The sequence below is a fragment of the Rhinoderma darwinii genome, chromosome 5, assembly GCF_050947455.1.
Source record: "Rhinoderma darwinii isolate aRhiDar2 chromosome 5, aRhiDar2.hap1, whole genome shotgun sequence".
NCBI lineage: Eukaryota > Metazoa > Chordata > Amphibia > Anura > Rhinodermatidae > Rhinoderma > Rhinoderma darwinii.
This window is the reverse complement of record NC_134691.1, coordinates 245,726,063-245,748,286: the sequence shown is the minus strand read 5'-3', so window position 1 is coordinate 245,748,286 and position 22,224 is coordinate 245,726,063. Positions and strand designations below refer to the sequence as shown.

At 41.0% G+C, this 22,224-nt stretch overlaps 1 protein-coding gene across 2 annotated transcripts in view; it reads left to right on the top strand.

The window, feature by feature from the left end:
* The window catches only part of ANLN (anillin, actin binding protein), a 214,696-nt gene that overhangs the window by 58,370 nt on the left and 134,102 nt on the right, over window positions 1-22,224 (top strand). For both annotated transcript variants that reach the window (XM_075827026.1, XM_075827024.1), the window contains exons 4-7: window positions 6,463-6,791; window positions 6,962-7,241; window positions 21,189-21,373; window positions 21,474-21,581. In XM_075827026.1, coding sequence (XP_075683141.1) covers window positions 6,463-6,791; window positions 6,962-7,241; window positions 21,189-21,373; window positions 21,474-21,581 — 902 coding nt within the window. The remainder of the gene's footprint in view (window positions 1-6,462; window positions 6,792-6,961; window positions 7,242-21,188; window positions 21,374-21,473; window positions 21,582-22,224) is intronic.

The following is a 22,224-nucleotide window of genomic DNA, read 5'->3' as shown; positions in this document are numbered from 1 at the left end:
GTGCACTAAAATGGCATATATGCGGAAATTTGCAATTTTCACTTTACACCATCCACTGAGCATTCATTTCTAATAGAAAAAAAAAACATGTGTGGTCAAAATGCTCACTACACCCGTTAATAAAATGCCTTCAGGGGTGCAGTTTCCAAAATGGGGGTCACTACTTGGGGGTTTGTTTTACTATTTGACCCCAGAGCTTTGCCATTGTGGGCTAATGCTGCGAAAATCACCAAAATAGGTCTCACATGCGCCTTTCACTCCTAAGCCCTGTCATATGTCCAGGCAAATGATAAATGCCTTGAGGGGTGCAGTTTACAAAATGGGGTCACTTCTCATTGTTTTACACTCTACTCTGGTAGACCTAAGGGAGCTCTACAAATGCGACATGGCGCCCCTACACCAGTCCAGCAAAATCTGTGCTCTAAAAGCCACATGGCACTCCTTCCATTTTGAGCTCTGCCATGTGCCCACACAGCAGTTTAGGGCCACACATTGGGTATTGCCGTACTCGGGAGAAATTGGGTAACAAATTGTGTTGTTTTTTCTCCTATTACCCCATGTGGGGAAAAAAATTGGGTGCAAAACGACATATTTTTGGGGGAATTTTTTTTTTTTCATTTTCACTGCCTTATTCTAATACAATCTATGAAACACCTGTGGGATCAAAATGCTCAGTACATCCCTAGATGATTACCCTGAAGGGTAAAGTTTCCAAAATGGAGTCACTTCTCAGGGGTTTCTACTGTATGGGTACCTCAGGGGCTCTGCAAATGCGACATGGCGCCCAAAAAACAATCAACCAAAATCTACATGCCAAGTAGAACTCCTGCCATTCTGAGCCCTGCGGTGTATCCAAGCAGCAGTTTATGACCACATATGGGGTATTGCCGTACTCGGGAGAAATTGCTTTACAATTGTTGGGGTGCTTTTTCTTCTTCCTTGTGAAAATGAAAAAAAATTCAACATTTTAGTGGAAAAAATGTAGATGTTAATTTTTCACGGCATAATCCCAATAATTCAGCAAAAAAACTGTGGGGTCAAAATGCTCACTATACCGCTAGATAAATTCCACGAGGGGTATAGTTTCCCAAATGGGGTCACTTTTGCCGGGTTTGCACTATTTTGGCCCCTCAGTGGCTTTGCAAATGTCACATGGGGCCGCAAACCATTACAGCAAAACTTGAGCTCCAAAAGTCAAATGGCGCTCCGTCCTTTCTAACTTCCGCCATGTGTCCAAACAGCAGTTTATTACCACATATGGGGCATTGCTGTGCTCAGAAGAGTTTGCTTTACAAATATTGGGGTGTTTTTTCTCCTTTATCTGTTGTAAAAATGAAAAATATCTGAGCTAAAACTACATTTTATTAGAAAAAATTTAGATTTTCAATTTCACGGCATAATTCCCATAGATTCAGCAAAAACCGTGTAGTGTCAAAATGCTAACTATACCTCTAGAAAAATTCCTTGAGGGGTGTAGTTTCCAAGATGGGATCACTTTTGGGGGGTTTCCACTGTTTTGGCACCACAAGACCTCTTCAAACCTGACATGGTGCCTAAAATATATTCTAATAAAATAGAGGCCCCAAAATCCACTAGGTGCTCCTTTGCTTCTGAGGCCGGTGTTTCGGTCCTTTACCGCACTAGGGCCACATGTGGGATATTTCTAAAAATTGCAGAATCTGGGCAATAAATATTTGAGTTGTATTTCTCTGGTAAAACCTTCTGTGTTAGGCTGGGTTCACACGACCTATTTTCAGACGTAAACGAGGCGTATTATGCCTCGTTTTACGTCTGAAAATAGGGCTACAATACGTCGGCAAGCATCTGCCCATTCATTTGAATGGGTTTGCCGACGTACTGTGCAGACAACCTGTCATTTACGCGTTGTCGTTTGACAGCTGTCAAACGACGACGCGTAAATGGACTGCCTCGGCAAAGAAGTGCAGGACACTTCTTTGCCACGTAATTTGAGCTGTTCTTCATTGAAGTCAATGAAGCACAGCTCAAGATTTACGAGCGTCTCAGACGCCTCGCAAAATGCGAGGAGGAGCATTTACGTGTGAAACGAGGCAGCTGTTTTCTCCTGAAAACAGTCTGTCTTTTCACACGTAAATCCCTGCTATCGTGTGCACATACCCTCACAGAAAAAACTGCATTACAAATGAATTTCGTAAAAAAAAAAAAAATTAAATTTGTACATTTCACCTCTACTTTGCTTTATTTCTTGTGTAATGCCTAAAGGGTTCAAATAATTTCTGAATGCTGTTTTGAATACTTTGAGGTGTGCGGTTTTTAAAATGGGGTGCTTTATAGGTGGTTTCTAATATATAAGGCCCTCAAAGCTACTTCAGAACTGAACTGGTCCCTGAAAAAATCGCCTTTTGAAATTTTCTTGAAAATGTGAGAAATTGCAGCTAAAGTTCTAAGCCTTGTAAAGTCCTAGAAAAATAAAAGCACGTTCAAAAAACGATGCAAACATAAAGTAGACATATAGGAAATGTTAACTAGTAACTATTTTGTGTGGTATTACGATCTGTTTTACAAGCAGATACATTACAATTTAGAAAAATGCAGATTTTTGCACATTTTCTCTAAATTTTGGTGTTTTTTTACAAATAAATATTGAATTTAACGACACGATTTTTTCAGTATCATAAAGTACAACAAGTCACGAGAAAACAATCTCCGAATCGCTTGGATAGGCAAAAGCATTCCGGAGTTATTACCACATAAAGTAACACATCAGATGTGCAAAAATCAGCTGTGCCACAAGGCCAAAATAGGCTGTGTCCTTAAGGGGTTAAATGATGCATATACTTGATCTACAGCTGATGTCCCAGGCTGTACATCAAAATCAAAACTACCAAACAGATTAATACTGATATTTTTGTTAATAATAACTTTTATCACCTTCCCTTTCCAAAATAATTACTGCGTGTTTGTTTCTGCAATGATAACTTCATATGTGTAATTGTTTTGTGAGCACAAAGCATAATCCTTGTACCTTCACCTTCCGTTATGAATTGATTGATTCTTAGATCAGGCAATGTTACTTTAACATTGATACACTCCTAGAACTAGCAGGAAGTATCATGTTGCACTGCCACACTGTTTCCAATCTACAATTGTCCGGATTGGTTTCTATTCCTGTCAATCAGGAATTTTTAGCATATCTGGGCCGTGAGTCCGGCGGCCACCACCCCTGGAAGAAGCCGGAAGTCCCGGCGAAACGCGTGTCGGGTGTTTTAATGTCAACAATGTTTCATGCTCAAACACTTACTCCGTTAATTGAGACACCAGTCTCCAACTAACAATTGTGGCAGAATATCTGCTAAGAGACAGGGACTCCTCTATGCCTCTATCACTGAAGCTGCACACAGTACGTGCGCTCAGTCAATTATAGCAGTTCAAACGAAGGGACCGTACGAGGCTGCACTGGACGTGCTGCTAAGCACCCAGACAGCTGATCCCGGCACAAAGGCTTTAACTCCCTGGTCGTTGGTCACGAACGGCACTGTCTACTTCATGCCGGAATGATCAACGAGCAGCTTCAAAGAACGCACAGACTGTCACTTCAACAGTCTCTTGTCGACGCTGTACACACAGTGTGTGCCTGGCGAACCGTAGCAGCCTACAGTGAGGGACCGCACTGAGCTGTACTGGACGTGCGGATAGCACCCAGATAGCTGATCCGGGCTCAACACCGTAAACTCCCTTGTTTTCTGATCATGAACGGCACTACTCCCTTTATGCCGTAGTGATCATTGAGAAGCTCCGCAGGAATGCAGAGACTGTCATCCTAACAGTCTCTCCTCGACGCTGCACACAGTGTGTGCCCAGTGAGCCACCGTGCTACGCTGTACTGGACGTGCTGATAGCACCCAGACAGCTGATCTCGGCTCTACTCTGTAGATTACACTGGTTCTTTATTCACGAACGGCACTATTGATTTTGTGCCGTAGTGACCATTGAGCCGCTACGTAGAGACTGTTGATTTAGCAGTCTCATCTACGCTGCACACATATTGTGCGCTCAGTGAGTAGCAGCAGCCCACAAAGAGGGACCGTGTTTAGCTGCACTGGACGTGCTGACAAGCACCCAGACAGCTGATCCCGGCTTTTGCCGTGTTACTCTCTCTCACTTGACCGTGCTCAGCATTGTACATTGTATGCTGATCTGGTCTATGTGCAACCTGACAGACACGCAGTGACTGTCACCTACTAGGTTCCTCCATCGCTGGGCTAACATTACAGCCCGATGAAGGATCCTTCAGCACAGCATTATAGAGAATTGAGTACCACTACAACCAAGTAAAGCTTATGCTCTAGCAGTGTAATTTTCACAACACTTTGCTTTAGCATATACAACTGTGGGCTAATCAATATATATCCAAGATTTAGGCTACTCGTCCCATTGCTCATATATTTTCCCTAACGGAGTAAGATTAATGAAGACATTTATTTGTCTACAGTGTCAAGTGAGGGGTCATTGGCACTACAAATTCTCATTTAACATTGTTATTTTAACTATTTACTAATAAAGAATTTATTATTTTCAAAATTAATTGATCACACTACTTTCCCCTTTCCTGTTACTATACATATTATAACAAAAAAAGGTACTTAGGGAATTAATTTTTAAAATTAATTTCCTGGTTAGAATGTAAAAAAAAAAAAAATTTGAGTCAACTTGGGAATAACGCTTTAAGAAGAGAGCTCTCCCATAGAACTAAATAAGTAGTTTTCTGACTGAGGTTTCTTTTCTCTGGCAAGTTGGCTGCTTCCGTAACCCCTTAATGACCGCCGATACGCCTTTTTACGGCCGTCATTAGTGGGCTTTATTCTAGAGCGCCGCTATTCTACGTCGCTGCTGTAGAATAAAGTAAACAGAGCAGGGAGCCGTGAAATCTCCCTGCTCTCAGCTGCCAGAGGCAGCTGAGGGCTGGGGGCGTCCCTGCTCTGCCGGGTGAGATCGATATTAGTATCGATCTCACCCGTTTAACCCTTCAGATGCGGTACACAATAGCGAGCACCGCATCGGAGTGGTTTTGGAGAGAGGGAGGGAGCTCCCTCTCATCTCACTGACACCCGGCGATAAAATCGCCGAGTGTCTGTGTCTCCTATGGCAGCCGGGGGTCTAATAAAGACCCCCAGGTCTGCCTGGAGCGAATGCCTGCTAGATCATGCCGCAGGCATGACCTAGCAGATGCCTGTCCGTTTTAAACGGACAGGCAGTAATACACTGCAATACAAAAGTATTGCAGTGTATTACAATAGCGATCGGAGGATAGTGAAGTCCCCTAGTGGGACTAGTAAAAAAGTAAAAAAAGTTTAATAAAGTTAATTTAAAAAAAAAGTGAAAAAAAAAAATGAAAAACCCAGCTTTTCCCCTTACAAAATGCTTTACTATTAAAAAAAACTACAATAAAGCAAAAAAGTTACACACATTTGATATCGCCGCGTCCGTAACGACCCCGACTATAAAGCGGTTACATTATTTAACCCGCACTGTGAACGCCGTAAAAAATAAAATAAAAAACAATGGAAAAATTGCTGTTTTCTGTTAATCCTGACTTAAAAAAAATGTGATAAAAAGTGATCAAAAAGTCGCATCTACTCTCAAATGGTACCAATAAAAACTGCAAGTCGTCCCGCAAGAAACAAGACCTTATACAGCTATGCCGACACAAAAATAAAAAAGTTACAGCTCTTCGAAAGTGACAATGGAAAAATTTAAAAAATGGCTTGGACATTAGGGCCCAGAATGCAAGCAGGGGGAAGGGGTTAATCATGTACAGAAAATAGAATACAAAAATAGAATCAGAAAACAATAGCCCGAATTTTTTTTTTCTGTATAAACTTTCTTAATTTGTTGACACAAGTATAGGTGATGCATTCTTGTTTAAAAAATAACCAAAACACTAAGGCTATGTTCACACAGAGTATTTTGGGGTAGGAATATCTGCCTCAAAATTCCGTTTGGAACTTTGAGGCAGATATTCCTCTCCCTGCACGGCGATTTTCGCGGCGATTATCGCGCCGTTTTTCGCCCGCGGCCATTGAGCGCCGCGGGCATAAAACAGTGAGAAATACACTTTCTCTGCCTCCCATTGAAGTCAATGGGAGGTCAGAGGCGGAAGCGCCCGAAGATAGGGCATGTCGCTTCTTTTTCCCGCGAGGCAGTTTTACTGCTCGCGGGAAAAAGACGCCGACGCCTCCCATTGAAATCAATGGGAGGCGTTCTCGGGCCGTTTTTGCCGAGTTTTGCGACGCGGTTTCCGCGTCAAACTCTGCAAAATACCCCGTGTGAACATAGCCGTAAGCTCCTGCATGAAGCAGCTGCATCTAAACTGCAATGTATATTAGGAAATTGTTCAGTGAGCATTTGTGATTCATTGTTAAAGAAGCATATAGGATGAGTTACAGATGAGTAAATCTAGATGAATATATTTTTGTTTTATAGGTAGTGCTCCAGAATCGCCAAACTTAAATCCACGCAAAGAAATGATCCCCTCCTCTCCAAAGTCTCCTGCCATCAATCATGAAACTCCTTCAAGTCGACGAGGTCGTTTAGCCAACCTTGCTGCAACAATTGGTTCCTGGGAAGATGACCTAAGTCATCCATGTGTTAAACCAAACAATACACAAGAAAAGCCTGGTACTGCTTGTTTATCTAAAGCGTCCACTGCCAGTTCAGCATCTGCCAGCATCAATAGTCGTAGTGTGAGGCAGGAAGCAGTCTCTAGTTCTCAGAATGTCTCTTTGAATAAAGCTGCAGTCTCCAGCACGTTGGTATGTTGTGTACTGATTATCTTTCATTAGTAAAACTGGGATTTTTAGAAGTGTTTAAATCAATTTTTATAGTAGTATGATATTTTAGCTTAATAATGACAATTTAAAAAAAAAAATGTCATTGTAAAATGTAAATTTAGTCTTATCACTTATTATACCTTGATTTACAGCTTAAACCTGCAGAGGGAAAATCAAAAAGTTCTACTATTGGTTCCACAAATACAACAGAAAAATCCATGTTATTGGAGGATAAACCGGCAAACATTGCTCCTAAGCTGAAAGAGAAGGATTTACTCCCAGCTCAGACAGTAAAACCATTGTCAACCAAAATATCAACACCACAAAAAACGGAGAGGCCAACCTCAAAAGTATTTTTAATACAGCAGGCAGTTCAGAAAGAAGAGATCAGTAATACACCTGCACAACTAAAGGATACAATTGCTACACCAGGTAAGCAGATGAAATTTAATAAGTTTGCTTACATGAATAATGGATGATGGCATATGGCTGTATTGTATAATGAAACATTCTAAAAGAGTAAAGGTGATATTACATGGCCCAACGTGGGCCGTGTAAACGAGCGCCGATCAACGAGACAGCTCGTTGATCGGCGCTACTTTCACAAGGAGCTAGTATGAAGACTAATGCTTGTTACTCCAAAGCTCATCCCCATACATTTTTATCATGTCGGCAGCATGACTCCGTGTTTACACAGGGAGATGTGCTGCCGACCACTATAATTGTATAGTTTTGGCATTTCAAACTATCAGCCGATGAACAAGCGTTTGCTCCTTCATCGGCTGATCATTGCCCTGTTTACACAGGGCAACTATCAGAAACGAGCTTTCTGTGAATGCTTGTTTACCCGACAATTGGGCAATGTAAAAGGGCCTTTAGACTCTAATCTGCATTCAACTGGATTATTTTATATTCTGATCGGAAAAAGGTTTTAACTATGAGTCACTGCATTTACGTTGCCATTTCTCCACTAGGAAGTGTACTGGGCACCCACATTCCCTGGATCGGTGGTGTTTCGACTGGTTGGCCCTCCACTGATTTTTATGGCATATCTTGTGTTGCTATAAAAGCCCTTTAACCCTTTCATGCCGACAATCTGTATATTCACGTCCTTTTCGCATATACCCCGTTCAGCCTGGGCGTGCATATACAGATCACTGTTCCAGCCGGCATAGCGCTGTGAAAAGCGCTCGGACGCCGGCTGTGTCTGCGGCGCCCCAGCAACCTGTTCTCTGACAGCCGAACCGATCGGTTCGGCGGCAGAGAATATGATCACCGATATTAACTGCTTCCTGACCGCCTACTGTAAATTCACGTCGGCGCTTGCTGGGCTCTGTGCAGCGCCGATGTGAATTCACAGTGGATGTTCAAAGCGCGATCCGTGTGTCTCAGAGTAGTGCTGACTCCCGGATCGCGCTGTTATCCCCTGCCTCTGGTCCCGGAGACATGACCGGGACCTGATTGGTTCAGGTCCCGATCATGTGATCGCAGGGAAAGTTTGTTGTAGCAACAAACTGGAAAGTTTGTTGCTACAACAAACTTTCCCGAGGACCGATTGCGGGTGCTGCCGTCAGTTGCATGGCAAAACCGGAGGCCATACAACAGCCTCCGGTCTGCCATTCACGGAAGCCTATGCGGACCAGCTGATCCTCATAGGCTTCCTGTCAGTGTGACTGTCAGCGTCACACTGACAGTTTATAATACGGTACACTACCTAGGTAGTATAATGTATTATAGCAGCGATCAGTGCTGCAGGTCTTGAAGTAAAAAAACAAAAAAATGCTTTTTTCCCTATAATAAGTCTCTTATTATAGGAAAAAAAGTACACATACTTGGTATCACTGCGTTCGTAACGCCCCCAGCTATAAAACTATAATATTACTTTTCCCGCACGGTGAACACCGCAAAAATAATTAAACAATACTAGCATCACTTTTTTTGTCAATCATCCCTCCCAAAATATTGAATAAAAAGTGATAAAAAATTTGCATATACCCCAAAATAGTACCAATAAAAACTACAACCCGTCCCGTAAAAAGCAAGCCCTTACACAGTTTTTTTGACTGAAAAATAGAAAAAATTACGGCTCTCAGAATATGGTGACTCAAAAAATAAAGAATTTTTATAGAAAACTGATTTTATTGCGCAAACACCACAAAACATAAAAAAAAGATATACATATGGTATCGCCGTAATCGTACCGACCTGCAGAATAAAGTAAAATGTCATTTATAGCGCACAGTGATTACTGTAAAAAAAAGGACAAAAACATTGCTTTGGCACCACAAGACCTCTTCAAACCTGACATGGTGCCTAAAATATATTCTAAAAAAAAGAGGCCCCAAAATCCACTAGGTGCTCCTTTGCTTCTGAGGCCGGTGCTTCGGTCCATTATCATACTAGAGCCACATGTGGGATATTTCCTAAAACTGCCGAATCTGGGCAATAAATATTGAGTTGCGTTTCTCTGGTAAAACCTTCTGTAGTACAGAAAAAAATGTATTACAAATGAATTTCGCCAAAACAAATGAAATTTGTAAATTTCACCTCTACTTTGCTTTAATTCCTGTGAAACGCCTAAAGGGTTAATAAACTTTCTGAATGCTGTTTTGAATACTTTGAGGGGTGCAGTTTTTAAAATGGGGTGATTTATGGGGACTTTCTAATATATAAGGCCCTCAAAGCCACTTCAGAACTGAACTGGTCCTTGACAAAATAGCCTTTTGAAATTTTCTTGAAAATGTAAGAAATTGCTGCTAAAGTTCTAAGCCTTGTAACGTCCTAGAAAAATAAAATAATGTTCAAAAAACAATGCAAATATAAAGTAGACATATGGAGGATGTTAATTATTAACAATTTTGTGTGGTATTACTATCTGTTTTACAATGTAGATTACATTTAAAATGAGAAATTATAATTTTTGCACATTTTTCTTTAAATTTTGGCGGTTTTCACAAATCAGCAATGAATTTATTGACCAAATTTTTCCACTAACATAAAGTACAATATGTCACGAGAAAACAATCTCTGAATCGCTTGGATAGGCAAAAGCATTCCGGAGTTTTTACCACATAAAATGACACGTCCGATTTGAAAAAATGGGGCTGGTCATTGAGGCATCGAGGACCCTTGGTCCTGAAAGGGTTAAAGAGAACTTGTCCGCTCTCCTGACTAGTTTATTTGAGTAAATACTTGTAATCCCTATGAAACAACAATGGTAGAGCATTTCCTCCTGAAACTTTGCATTGTGCCACTCCTCTGTTATTCCTCTTGGAAATATATGAATAAATTGACAACTGGATGTTACTATTCCCAGTTACTATAGTGTAATTAGTATGGCACTATTCAATCCATGCCAGACTGTGTTGTGAATTTATTCATAAATTTCCAGGAGAGAAAAACCTAGGTGCAGACCTCCTACCCGGCTCTGACAGCTCCCGGCCTAGGCTAAGTTGCAGTCAGTGAAGAATGTACTGGCAGTTTCCAAACTTCCTATACCCACACATATCTCTGCTCAGTCACTACAGCCCCTAAACTCGACTCCGCAATGAACTTTTTATAGTCGTGCCCCCACTTTATTTCTGGTGCCCTGATGGCAAATAAGACCCTGATGATCAGTTGGAGCACTTGAGTGCTCTGACAATCATTAAAGGGATTCTGTCACATTATAAGTGGCCTATCTTCTACATAATGTGATCGGTGCTGTAAACGTAGAAAAACGATCATTATTGACAGTTATGACCTATTTTAGCTTTATGCTAATGAGTTTCTTCATGAACAACTGGGCGTGTTTTTTACTTTTTGACTAAGTGGGCGTTGTGGAGAGAAGTGTATGACGCGACCAATCCGTGATCAATCGGCGTCATACACTTCTCTCCATTCATTTACACAGCAGATAGTGTTCTTACTAGAACACTATATGCAGCCACATACACACAAACTAATGATTCTCAAGTGTCCTGACAGTGAATAGACATTACCTCCAGCCAGGACGGGATATGTATTCAGAATCCTGACACTTCTCTAGCGTTTGTGGTTGATTTACAGCAGAGCAGGCGTAGTCTCGTGAGATTACGCTGTAAACTGTCATTTACAGTGAAACTACGCCTGCCCTGCTGTAAATCAACCACAAACGCTACAGAAGTATCAGGATTCTGAATACACATCCCGTCCTGGCTGGAGGTAATGTATATTCACGGTCAGGACACTTGAGTAGCGCGTGCGTGCGTGCGTGTGTGTGTGTGTGTGTCTCCATATAGTGTTCTAGTAAGAACACTATTGCAGCGTAAATGAATGGGGAGAAGTGTATGACGCTGATTGGTCACTGATCGGTCAGCGTCATACGCTTCTCTCAACAGCGCCCACTTGGTCAAAAAGTTAAACACGCCCAGTTGGGCATTAAGAAAGCCATTAGTATAAAGCTAAAATAGGTCATAACTCCGTCAAAAATCGTTTTCTAAATAAAAAACACTGCTATAATTACATTACAGCGCCGATCATATTATGTACAAGATAGGCCACTTATAATGTGGGGACAGTCTCTTTAACCCCTTCCCTCTTTGGCCACTTTTGACCTTCCTGACAGAGCCTCATTTTTCAAATCACATGACATGTTTCACTTTATGTGGTAATAACTCCGGAATGCTTTTACCTATCCAAGCGATTCTGAGATTTTCTCGTGACACATTGGACTTTATGTTACTGGCAAAATTTGCCCGATACATTCAGTATTTAATTGTGAAAAACACCAAAGTTTAGCGAAAAATTAGCTTTTTCTCAATTTAAATGTATCTGCTTGTAAGACAGGCAGTTATACCACAGAAAAATGTTGCTAATTAACATCACCCATATGTCTACTTTAGTTTAGCATCGTTTTTTGAACATCATTTTATTTTTCTAGGGCGTTACAAGGCTTAGAACTTTACCAGCATTTTCTCACATTTTCAAGAAAATTTCAAAATGCTGTTTTTACAGGGACCAGTTCAGTTGTGAAGTGGCTTTGAGGTCCTTAGATATTAGAAACGCCCAAAAAGTCACCCCATTTTAAAAACTGCACCCCTCAAAGTATTCAAAACAGCATTTAGAATGTTTATTAACCCTTTTGACATTGCGCAGGAATTAAGGCAAAGTAGAGGTGAAATTTACAAAGCTCATTATTTTTTTCCAGAAGTTCCTTTTGAATCCATTTTTTTTTGTACCACAGAAGGTTTTACCAGAGAAACGCAACTCAATATTTATTGCCCAGGTTCTGCAGTTTTAGGAAATATCCCACATGTGGCCCTAGTGTGCTACTGGACTGAAGCACTGGCCTCAGAAGCAAAGGAGCACCTAGTGGATTTTGGGCCTCCTTTTTATTAGAATATATTTTAGGCACCATGTCCGCTTTGAAGAGGTCTTGTGGAACTAAAACAGTGGAAACCCCCCAAAAGTGACCTCATTTGGGAAACTACACCCCTCGAGGAATTTATTTAGGGGTGTAGCAAGCATTTTGACTCGCCAGCTTTTTTTAAACATTTTTTGGAACTAAGCCATGAAAATGAAAATCTACATTTTTTTTTTCAAATAAAATATAGGTTTAGCTAATTTTTTTTTCATTTCCAAAAGAACTAAAGTAGAAAAAGCACCACAACAATTGTAGAGCAATTTCTCCCGAATAAAACAATACCCCACATGTGGTAATTAACGGTTGTTTGGACACACGGCAGGGCTTAGAAGGGAAAGAGCCAATTGGCTCTTGGAGCTCAAATTTAGCAGGAATGGTTTGCGGAGGCCATGTCACATTTGCAAAGCCCCTGAGGGGACATAACAGCAGAAACCCCCAACAAGTGACCCTATTTTGGAAACTACACCCCATGAGGAAATTATCTAGGGGTACAGTGAGCAGTTTGACCCCACAGGTGTTTTACAGAACTTATTGGAAGTAGTCCGTAAAAATGAAAATCTACATTTTTTTCAAAGAAAATGTGGGTTTAGGTATTTTATTTTCATTTCCACAAGGACTGAAGGAGAAAAAGCACCGCAACATTTGTAAAGCAATTTCTCCTCAGTAAAACAATACCCCACATGTAGTCATAAACATCTGTTTGGACACACAGTATGGCTCAGAATGGAAGGAGCACCATTTCGATTTTGGAATGGTTTCTGGGCGCCATGTCACATTTGCTGAGCCTCTATAGTACTAGTACAGTGGAAACACCCCAAAAGTGACTCCATTTGGGAAACTGCACCCCCTGAGGAATCATCTAGGGGTATAGTGAAAATTTTGATCCCAAAGGTTTTTTGCTGAATTAATTAGAATTAAGCCATGAAAATGAAAAATATTTTTTTTTCCAACAAGATGTAGTTTTAGATCAAAGTTTTTCATTTTTACAAGGAATAAAGAAAAAGCACCCCAACATTTGTAAAGAAATTTCTTCCGAGTACGGTAACACCCCATATGTGGTTATAATCAGCTGTTTACATATATGGGAGCATTCAGAAGAAAAGGAGCGGTATTTATCTTTTGGAGCGTAGATTTTGCTGGAATGGTTTGCGGACGCCATGTTGCATTTGCAAAACCACTGATGTACCAAACAAAAGTGACCCCGTTTTAGAAATTACACCCCTAAAGGCATTTATCAAGGGGTGTAGTGAGAATTTAGACTCCAGAGGTATTTTTCAGAAATGAATACGCAGTGGAGGGTGCAAAGTGAAAATTGCAATTTTTCAACTGATCTGCCCATTCACCGCACAATATGTTGTGCCCCTAGAGAATCTTACCCCATAAATTGTTGAGCGGGTTCTCCCGGGTATGGTAATGCCTTACTTGTGGCCATAAATTGCTGTTTGGGCACGCTGTAGGGCTAAGAAGGGAAGGACCGCCATTTTGAGCATGGATTTTGCTTGGTAATCGTTCTGTTTGGGGTTTTGCTGGTATTTCAGTTTATAATGTGGTGGTATATGTAATCTGTGCGGAGTACATCAGGGTATATGTAAGCTGTGCGGAGTACATCAGGGTATATGTAATCTGTGCGGAGTATATCAGGGGTATATGTAATCTGTGCGGAGTACATCAGGGCATAATAAGAGGGTATAATAATGGGGTAAATAATACAATTATCCATAGATGTGTGTTACGCTGTGAGGCGATCCGTTATGCGCAGGCCGGTGTCACACTGATAAACGGTTTTCTTTCTTATCCCCCTTTTGTAACGCTCTGCACCTTTTGGGGACTTTATCTCCTTCGTAGTTTGGGAAATATTGCTGGGAAAGTTTTGCACTGGTATAATACGGGCACCCTCGCTTCCAGCGGATGTGCTATGTTCCTTTCCTAGTTCCTAAATACTATGGCCCTGAAACTGAAGGAATGTTCCCCTCCGGCCTGCGCATTGAGATGATTTTTCATCACCGCGTTACTAGTGCCATAACTTTTTTATTTTTCAGTTGATTGAGCGGTGTGCGGGCTTGTTTTTTGCGAGACGGGCTGTAAATTTTATTGGTAGCATTTTAGAAGATATACGACTTTTTGATCACTTTTTTTATTTCATGTTTTGATAAAGGAAATTACCAAAAACAAGCAATTCTAGAAAAGTTTTTTTTTTTTTTTTTTTTCGGCATCCACAGTGCGCCCTAAATTACATGTTAGCTTTATTCTTTGGGTCGATACGATTACGTCGATACCAAATTTATAGAGGTTTTTTTATGTATTGCAGCCTTTGCACAATAAAATCACTTTTTTTTATAAAATCATTTGTTTTCTGTGTCGCCATATTCTAAGACCCATAACTTTTTTATTTTTGCGTGGACAAAGTTGTGTCGGATTATTTTTTGCGGGACGGATTGTCATTTTTTATTAGTACTATTTTGGAGTAAATGTGACTTTTTGATCACTTTTTATAGCATTTTTTTGGAAGGAGATGTGACCTAAAAACAAAGATTCTGGCGTTGTTTTTCATGTTTTTTTTTTTTTTTTTACTGCGTTCACCGTGCGGGATAAATTGCATAATAGTTTTGTAGTTTGGGTCGTTACGGACGCAGCGATGCAAATTATGTTCAGTTTTTTTTAATTTTTACGGTTTTTCCCATAATAAAAAACTTACTATGGGAAAAAAGTCAGTTTAGCTTTATTTTTATTTGAAATGTGTGTGTTTTTATTGTTTTACCACATTTTTATCTTTTTTTAACTTTTCTGACTTGTCCCACTAGGGGACATGAGGGCCTGATGCCCCGATCGCTGCTCTAATACACTGCACTACATACGTAGTGCAGTGTATTAGCGCTCTCCGTTATTCACTGACAGCAAGCCTATGAGGACGCGCCGCAGGCGGGTCCTCATCGGCTCCCGTACAAGGCAGACTCTGACGCTATTTTCTGACGTCCGATTGCCACAACAACCCAGCGATTGGGTTGCCGGTCGGGTGAGAACCTATCAGATGCTGCGCAATATTGAGCGCAGCATCTGAGGGCTTAATCTGCCGGATCGGAGAATAGCTCCGGTCCTGGCAGTTACAGGAGGGTGCCAGCTGTATAATACAGCTGTCACCCCGCGGTGATGGTGCCGGCTCTGCTTCTGAGCCCGCACCATCACTGCGCCATAACTTTACTGCGCTTTGCGGGAACACCTTAGGGGTTAAGGAAGAGGTTCGAGTAGTCTGCCGCTGCGGGGCAGTAGGGGCCTGGCTGCAAACAGTAAGATGCAGGGACTTTTTAGCAAGATTGTTTTTGTTTGTGTCATACAGTCCAAAAAACATGGTAGTTAACCCCTTCCCCCTGCTGGCATTCTGGGCCCTAATGTCCAAGCGATTTTTTACATTTTTCCATTGTCACATTCGAAGAGCTGTAACTTTTTTATTTTTGCGTCGGCATAGCTGTATAAGGTCTTGTTTTTTGCGGGACGACTTGCAGTTTTTATTGGTACCATTTGAGAGTAGATGCGACTTTTTGATCACTTTCTATCACATTTTTTTTAAGTCAGGATTAACAGAAAACAGCAATTTTTCCATCGTTTTTTATTTTATTTTTTACGACGTTCACCGTGCGGGTTAAATAATGTAACAGCTTTATAGTCGGGGTCGTTACGGACGCGGCGATACCAAATATGTGTAACTTTTTTGCTTTATTGTAGTTTTTTTTAATAGTAAAGCATTTTGTAAGGGGAAAAGCTGGGTTTTTCATTTTTTTTTTTTTCACTTTTTTTTTAATTAACTTTATTAAACTTTTTTTTACTTTTTTACTAGTCCCACTAGGGGACTTCCCTATCCTCCGATCGCTATTATAATACACTGCAATACTTTTGTATTGCAGTGTATTACTGCCTGTCCGTTTAAAACGGACAGGCATCTGCTAGGTCATGCCTGCGGCATGATCTAGCAGGCATTCGCTGCAGGCAGACCTGGGGGTCTTTATTAGACCCCCGGCTGCCATAGAAGACACAGACACTCGGCGATTTTATCGCCGGGTGTCAGTGGGATGAGAGGGAGCTCCCTCCCTCTCTGCAAAACCATTCAGATGCGGTGCTCGCTATTGTGCACCGCATCTGAAGGGTTAAACGGGTGAGATCGATACTAATATCGATCTCACCCGGCAGAGCAGGGACGCCCCCAGCCCTCAGCTGCTTCTGGCAGCTGAGAGCAGGGAGATTTCACGGCTCCCTGCTCTGTTTACTTTATTCTAATGCAGCGACGTAGTTTGGCGGCGCTCTAGAATAAAGCCCACTAATGACCGCCGTAAAAAGACGTATCGGCGGTCATTAAGGGGTTAAGTCAACAGAGCTGACCGGTTCTCTTTATGGCTTACTGTTCGTTATGTTTATTTTTTAATGTCCATTTTAGATATTTGTTTTTAGTTGTGTGATAGATACCATTCTAGTCAGTGCAGAAAAAGTCTTAGAAAATGCAGTCTTCTCCCGCACAGTTAAACCCTTAACGCACCATGACGTAACTGTACGTCAAGGTGAGCAGTAAGTTCGCGCACCTTGACATACAGCTACGTCAGTGCTTTGACAGTTAACCGCCGCGCGGCGCTACATCGCAGCGGCGGTTAACTGTGCAGGGTGTCTGCCCTGCATTCCCCGTTGCCGATCAGCGGCCCATCGCCGCTGATATCGGCAGTTAACCCCTTAATTGCGGCGCTCGATTTTGAACGCCACAATTAAGGTGTTTAGCGCCGATCGGCAGCCCCCACGTGAAATCACGGGGGCTGGCGATCGTACCCATGGCAACCGGACGCCAGACAATGGCTTCCGGGTTGCCATGTACAGAAGCCTATGAGGACCAGACCGAGGGTGGTCGTCGTAGGCTTCCTGTCAGTGTGACTGTGACGTCACACTGACAGTTGGAATGCATTACACTACGTGTGTAGTGTAGTGTATTCCAGCAGCGATCAGAGCTGCAAGTCTAAGTGTCCCCTAGTGGGACAAGTGAAAAAAGTAAAAAAAGAATAAAAATGTTTCAAAAAAAGTGTAAAAATAAAAGTTATAAGTGATATAAACAAGAACTGCTTTTTTTCCTATTATAAGTCTTTTATTATAGGAAAAAAAATGAATACGTAAAAAGAAATTACACACATTTGGTATCACCGCGTTCGTAACGACCCCAACTATAAAACTATAACATTATTTTTCCCGCACGGTGAACACCGCAAAAAAAATAAACGAAAAACAATGCCAGAATCACTATTTTTTGGTCACCACCCCTCCAAAAATATGTATTAAAAAGTGATCAAAAAGTCGCATGTACGCCAAAATAGTACCGATACAAACTACAACCCGTGCCGCAAAAAACAAGCCCTTACACAGCTTGTTTGACTGAAAAATAAAAAAGTTACGGCTCTCAGAATATGGTGACAAAAAATAATTTATTTTCTAAATAAGTTATTTTATTGCGCAAACGCTGCAAAACATAAAAAAAGTATATACATATGGTATCGCCGTAATCGTACCGACCCGCAGAATAAAATATAATGGTCATTTATAGCCCAGTGTGAACGTCGTCAAAAATAAATAAAAATCATTGTCAGAATTTATGGTTTTTGGTCACCTGGCTTGCCGAAAAATTTAATAAAAAGTGATCAACAAAATCGCATGTACCCCAAAATGGTACCAATGAAAATTACAGATTGTCCCGCAACAAATAAGCCCTCACACGGTTCCAGTGGTCAAAAAATAAAAAAAGTTCCGGCTCCCAGATTATGGCGATGCAAAATGTACAGAGCGTTCCAAAAGCGGATAGGATCGGGTGCCATTTATAAGTGCGACACTGGCCACATATCTGCAGATTATTTATTTACCGCATTATTATACCCTCTTATTATGCCCCTGATGTACTCTGCCCAGCCTACATTTGCACCCACATTATAAACTGAAATACCAGCAAAACGCCAGAGCTACTACCAAGCAAAATCTGCGCTCCAAAAGCCAAATGGCGTCCCTCCCTTCTGAGCCCTACAGCGTGCCTAAACAGCCGTTTACGTCCACCGATATGGCATCGCTATACCCGGGAGAACCCTGTTAATATTTTATGTGGTATTTGTTGCACAAACTGGGCACAACATATAGTGCACTAAAATGACACATCAGTGGAAAATTTTAATTTTCACTCTGCACCATCCGCTGCGCATTAAACCCTTCGCGCACCATGACTTAATAGCATGTCGTGGTGTGGGGGGTGATATATGGAGCATCTCACTCGCTGAGCCCACGCCATACGCTGCGGGTGTCAGCTGTGTATTACAGCTGATACCCGGGACTAACGGACAGAAACAGCGATCACGCTGTTACAGGAGCCTGTAAAAATGACAATATACTGCAATACATTAGTATTGCAGTGTATTCTACCAGTGATCTAACGATTGCTGGTTCAAGTCTCCCAGGGGGACTAATAAAATGTGTAAAAACAAAAGTAAATAGTTATTATCAGTGGAAAAAATTAAAGAAATATTTAAAGCCCAAAAATAAACCCTTTTCAAATTTTTTCTCTAAAGTAATGTAAAAAAATACACAAAATTGGTATCGCTGCGTGCGTAAATGTCCAAGCTATTAGAATATACCATTATTTAACTCACACGGTGAACGCTGTGAAAAATAAAGCATTTTAAACGGCAAAATCGCAGTTTTTTGGTCACCCTGGCTCTACCAAAAAATTTAATAAAAAGTGCTCAAAAAGTCTTATGTACCAAAAAATGGTACCAATAAAAACTACAGCTCGTCCCGCAAAAAATATGCCCTCACACCACTCTATTGACGGAAAAATAAAAAAGTTGTGGCTCTCGGAAAGCGGGGAGGAAAAACGAAAAAGCAAAACATGAATCAGTTCGTAAAGGGTTAATTACTTTCTAATGAAAAACCATTTATGACCACATATGGGGTATTGCCGTACTCGGGAGAAATTGCTTTACAAATGTTGGGGTGCATTTTCTCCTTTATCCTTTGTGAAATTGAAAAAATGCAACATTTTAGTGGAAATAATGTTGATATTAATTTCACGTCCTAATTCTAATAAATTCTGCAAAAGACGTGTGGGGCCTAAATGCTCACTATACCCCTAGATAGATTCCTTAAGTGGTGTAGTTTCCCAAATGGGGTTACTTTTGGGGGGCTTCCACTGTTTTGGTCTTTCAGGGGCTTTGCTAATTCGACATGACACCCAAAAACTATTCCAGCTAAATTTGAGCTCCAAAAGCCAAATAGCGCTCCTTCCCTTCTAAGCCCCGGTGTGGGTCCAAACAGCAGTTTATTACCACATATGGGGTATTTACGTAATCAGGAGAAATTGTTTTACAAATGTTGGGGTGCTTTTTCTCCTTTATTCCTTGTAAAAATTAAAAATGGCTACCTTTTTTCAGAAAAAAAGTAGATTTTTACCTTTACAGACTAATTCCAATGAATTCAGCAAAACAACTGTGGGGTCAAAATGCTAACTTTACCCCTATAAAAATTCCTTGAGGGGTGTAGCTTCCAAAATGGGGTCACTTTTGGGGGGTTTCCGTTGTTTTCATCCCTCCAGTGCTTTGCAAACGCGACACGGCACTGAAAACTATTCCAGCAAAATCAGAAATCCAAAATCCAAATGGTTCTCCTTCCCTTCTGAGTCCTGCTGTCGGTCCAAACAGCAGTTTATTAGCACATATGGGGTATTGCTATAATCGGAAGAAATTGCTTTACATATGTTGGGGTGTTTTTTCTACTTTATTCCTTGTAAAAATTTACAATTTCTGTTTTTTCACAAAAAAAGTAGATTTTCATCTTCACAAACTAATTCAAATAAATTTAGCAAAAAAACTGTGGGTTCAAAATGCTAATTATACCCTTAGATAAATTCCTTGAGGGGTATAGTTTCCAAAATGGGGTCACTTTTGGGGGGTCTTTACTGTTTTGGTACCACAAGACCTCTTCAAACCGGATATGGTGCCTAAAATATATTCTGAAAAAAGGAGGCCCAAAATCCACTAGGTGCTTCTGAGGCCTGTCTTTCAGTCCATTACCACACTAGAGCCACAGGTGGGATATTTTTAAAAATGGCAGAATCTGGGCAATAAATATTGAGTTGCATTTCTTGGGTAAAACCTTCTGTGGTACAGAAAAAATGTATTACAAATGAATTTTCAAAGAAAAAAAATGAAATTTTTAAATTTCACCTATACTTTGCTTTAATTCCTGTGAAAAGCCTAAAGGGTTAAAACACTTTCTGAATGCTGTTTTGAATACTTTGATGGGTGCAGTTTTCAAAATGGGGTGACTTCTGGGGACTTTCTAATATATAAGGCCCTCAAAGCCACTTCAGAACTGAACTGGTCCCTTAAAAAATAGCCTTTTGACATTTTCTTGAAAATATGAGAAATTGCTTCTAAAGTTCTAAGCCTTGTAACGTCCTAGAAAAATAAAATAATGTTCAAAAAATGACGCAAACATAAAGTAGACATATGGGAAATATAAACTAGTAAGTATTTTGTGTGGTATTACTATCTGTTTTACAAGTAAATACATTTAAATTGAGAAAAATGCACATTTTTGCTAATTTTCTCTAAATCTTGGCGTTTCTTACAAATAAATATTGAATTTAATGCCGAAATTTTTCCAGTATCATAAAGTACAACATGTCACGAGAAAACAATCTCAGAATCGCTTGGATAGGCAAAAGCATTCTGGAATTATTACCACTTAAAGTGACACATGTCAGATTTGCAAAAATGGGGCTGGTCCTGAAGGTCAAAACAGGCTTAGACACTAAGGGGTTAATGAGATTTTCAAAAATTCTGTTTACCACATTAACCAGGTGGTACATTGTAGTGAATTAACAGAGTGGCAAAAATGAGGGAATAAAGACCTATTCTTCTTATGATGATCTGCAGTCATGCAAATTCTTTTGACTGTAACTCGTTTCTCCAACTATGTTTGTGCTACAGGTGGCCCCGGAATTAAATCTTTCCTGGAGCGTTTTGGCGAAAAGTGTCACGAACGTAGTCCTGCACCTACAAATCCTGCCATAAAGTCTTCAGTGTTGACTCCGAATACAAAGAGTATCCAAGAAAGATTCCTGAAGCGCAATGATGTATCCAGTACAGCTAGCTTAACACAACAGCACAAACAGGTATATAATTTTACTGCAGTTTACTTTGTCAGAAAAAATTGCATTTAATAGGACAGACTAAATGTAATTTTTTTTTCTTGTGCTTTTTTTTTTACAAAAGGACCGTGAAAAGGAACTTGCATCCCTTCGTAGCAGGTTTGATAAAGGTAGAGTGTGGAATGCAGTCAAGGAAGATACGACTACAACGAAACGGCAAGAGACGCAACGGGTAATCACCTTTTATGTCCTAATTACATCCTCTTAGTAAGGAAAAACTGACAGAGACCTTAAATGTGATGCTATGAGACCAAGCTTGCTATACCACGTACAACCACCCATATGGACAAGTTATTGTGCCTGTGTATACAATGAAGGGACTATGGCACTCCGACATCTGTTCATTATCATGGGTTGGACCTTCCCATTGATCAAACTCTGATGGCCTATTCTAAGGCGGGATTCACACGACAGGGTTTCCCGGCCGGGTGCCGGCCGTTCATAAATCGGCCGTCACCCGGCTGCATTAGGAACAATAGACCCCTAATGGGGCTATTCACACCGATTTTTTGACGGCCGGGAAAACCGGCCGTCAAAAAATGGGTCATGCCCTATTTTCGGCCGGGTGCCTGGCCGCCCGGCTCCCATAGAAGTCTATGGGGCCGGGTAATACACGGCCATCACCGGAATGTGTCCCGAGTGATGGCCGGGTCTACCGTCGCTCGCGCACTCTCTCTCTCCTCCTCAGTGCAGAGTGCATGTGAGGAGGAGGAGGGTCTTTTTTTGCTCCCTGTAGGAGTCGGAATCCCCAATCCCCGCCCGGATTCCGCTACAGGAGAAGTGCGTGACTTCGCTGTGTCCATATATGGACAGTG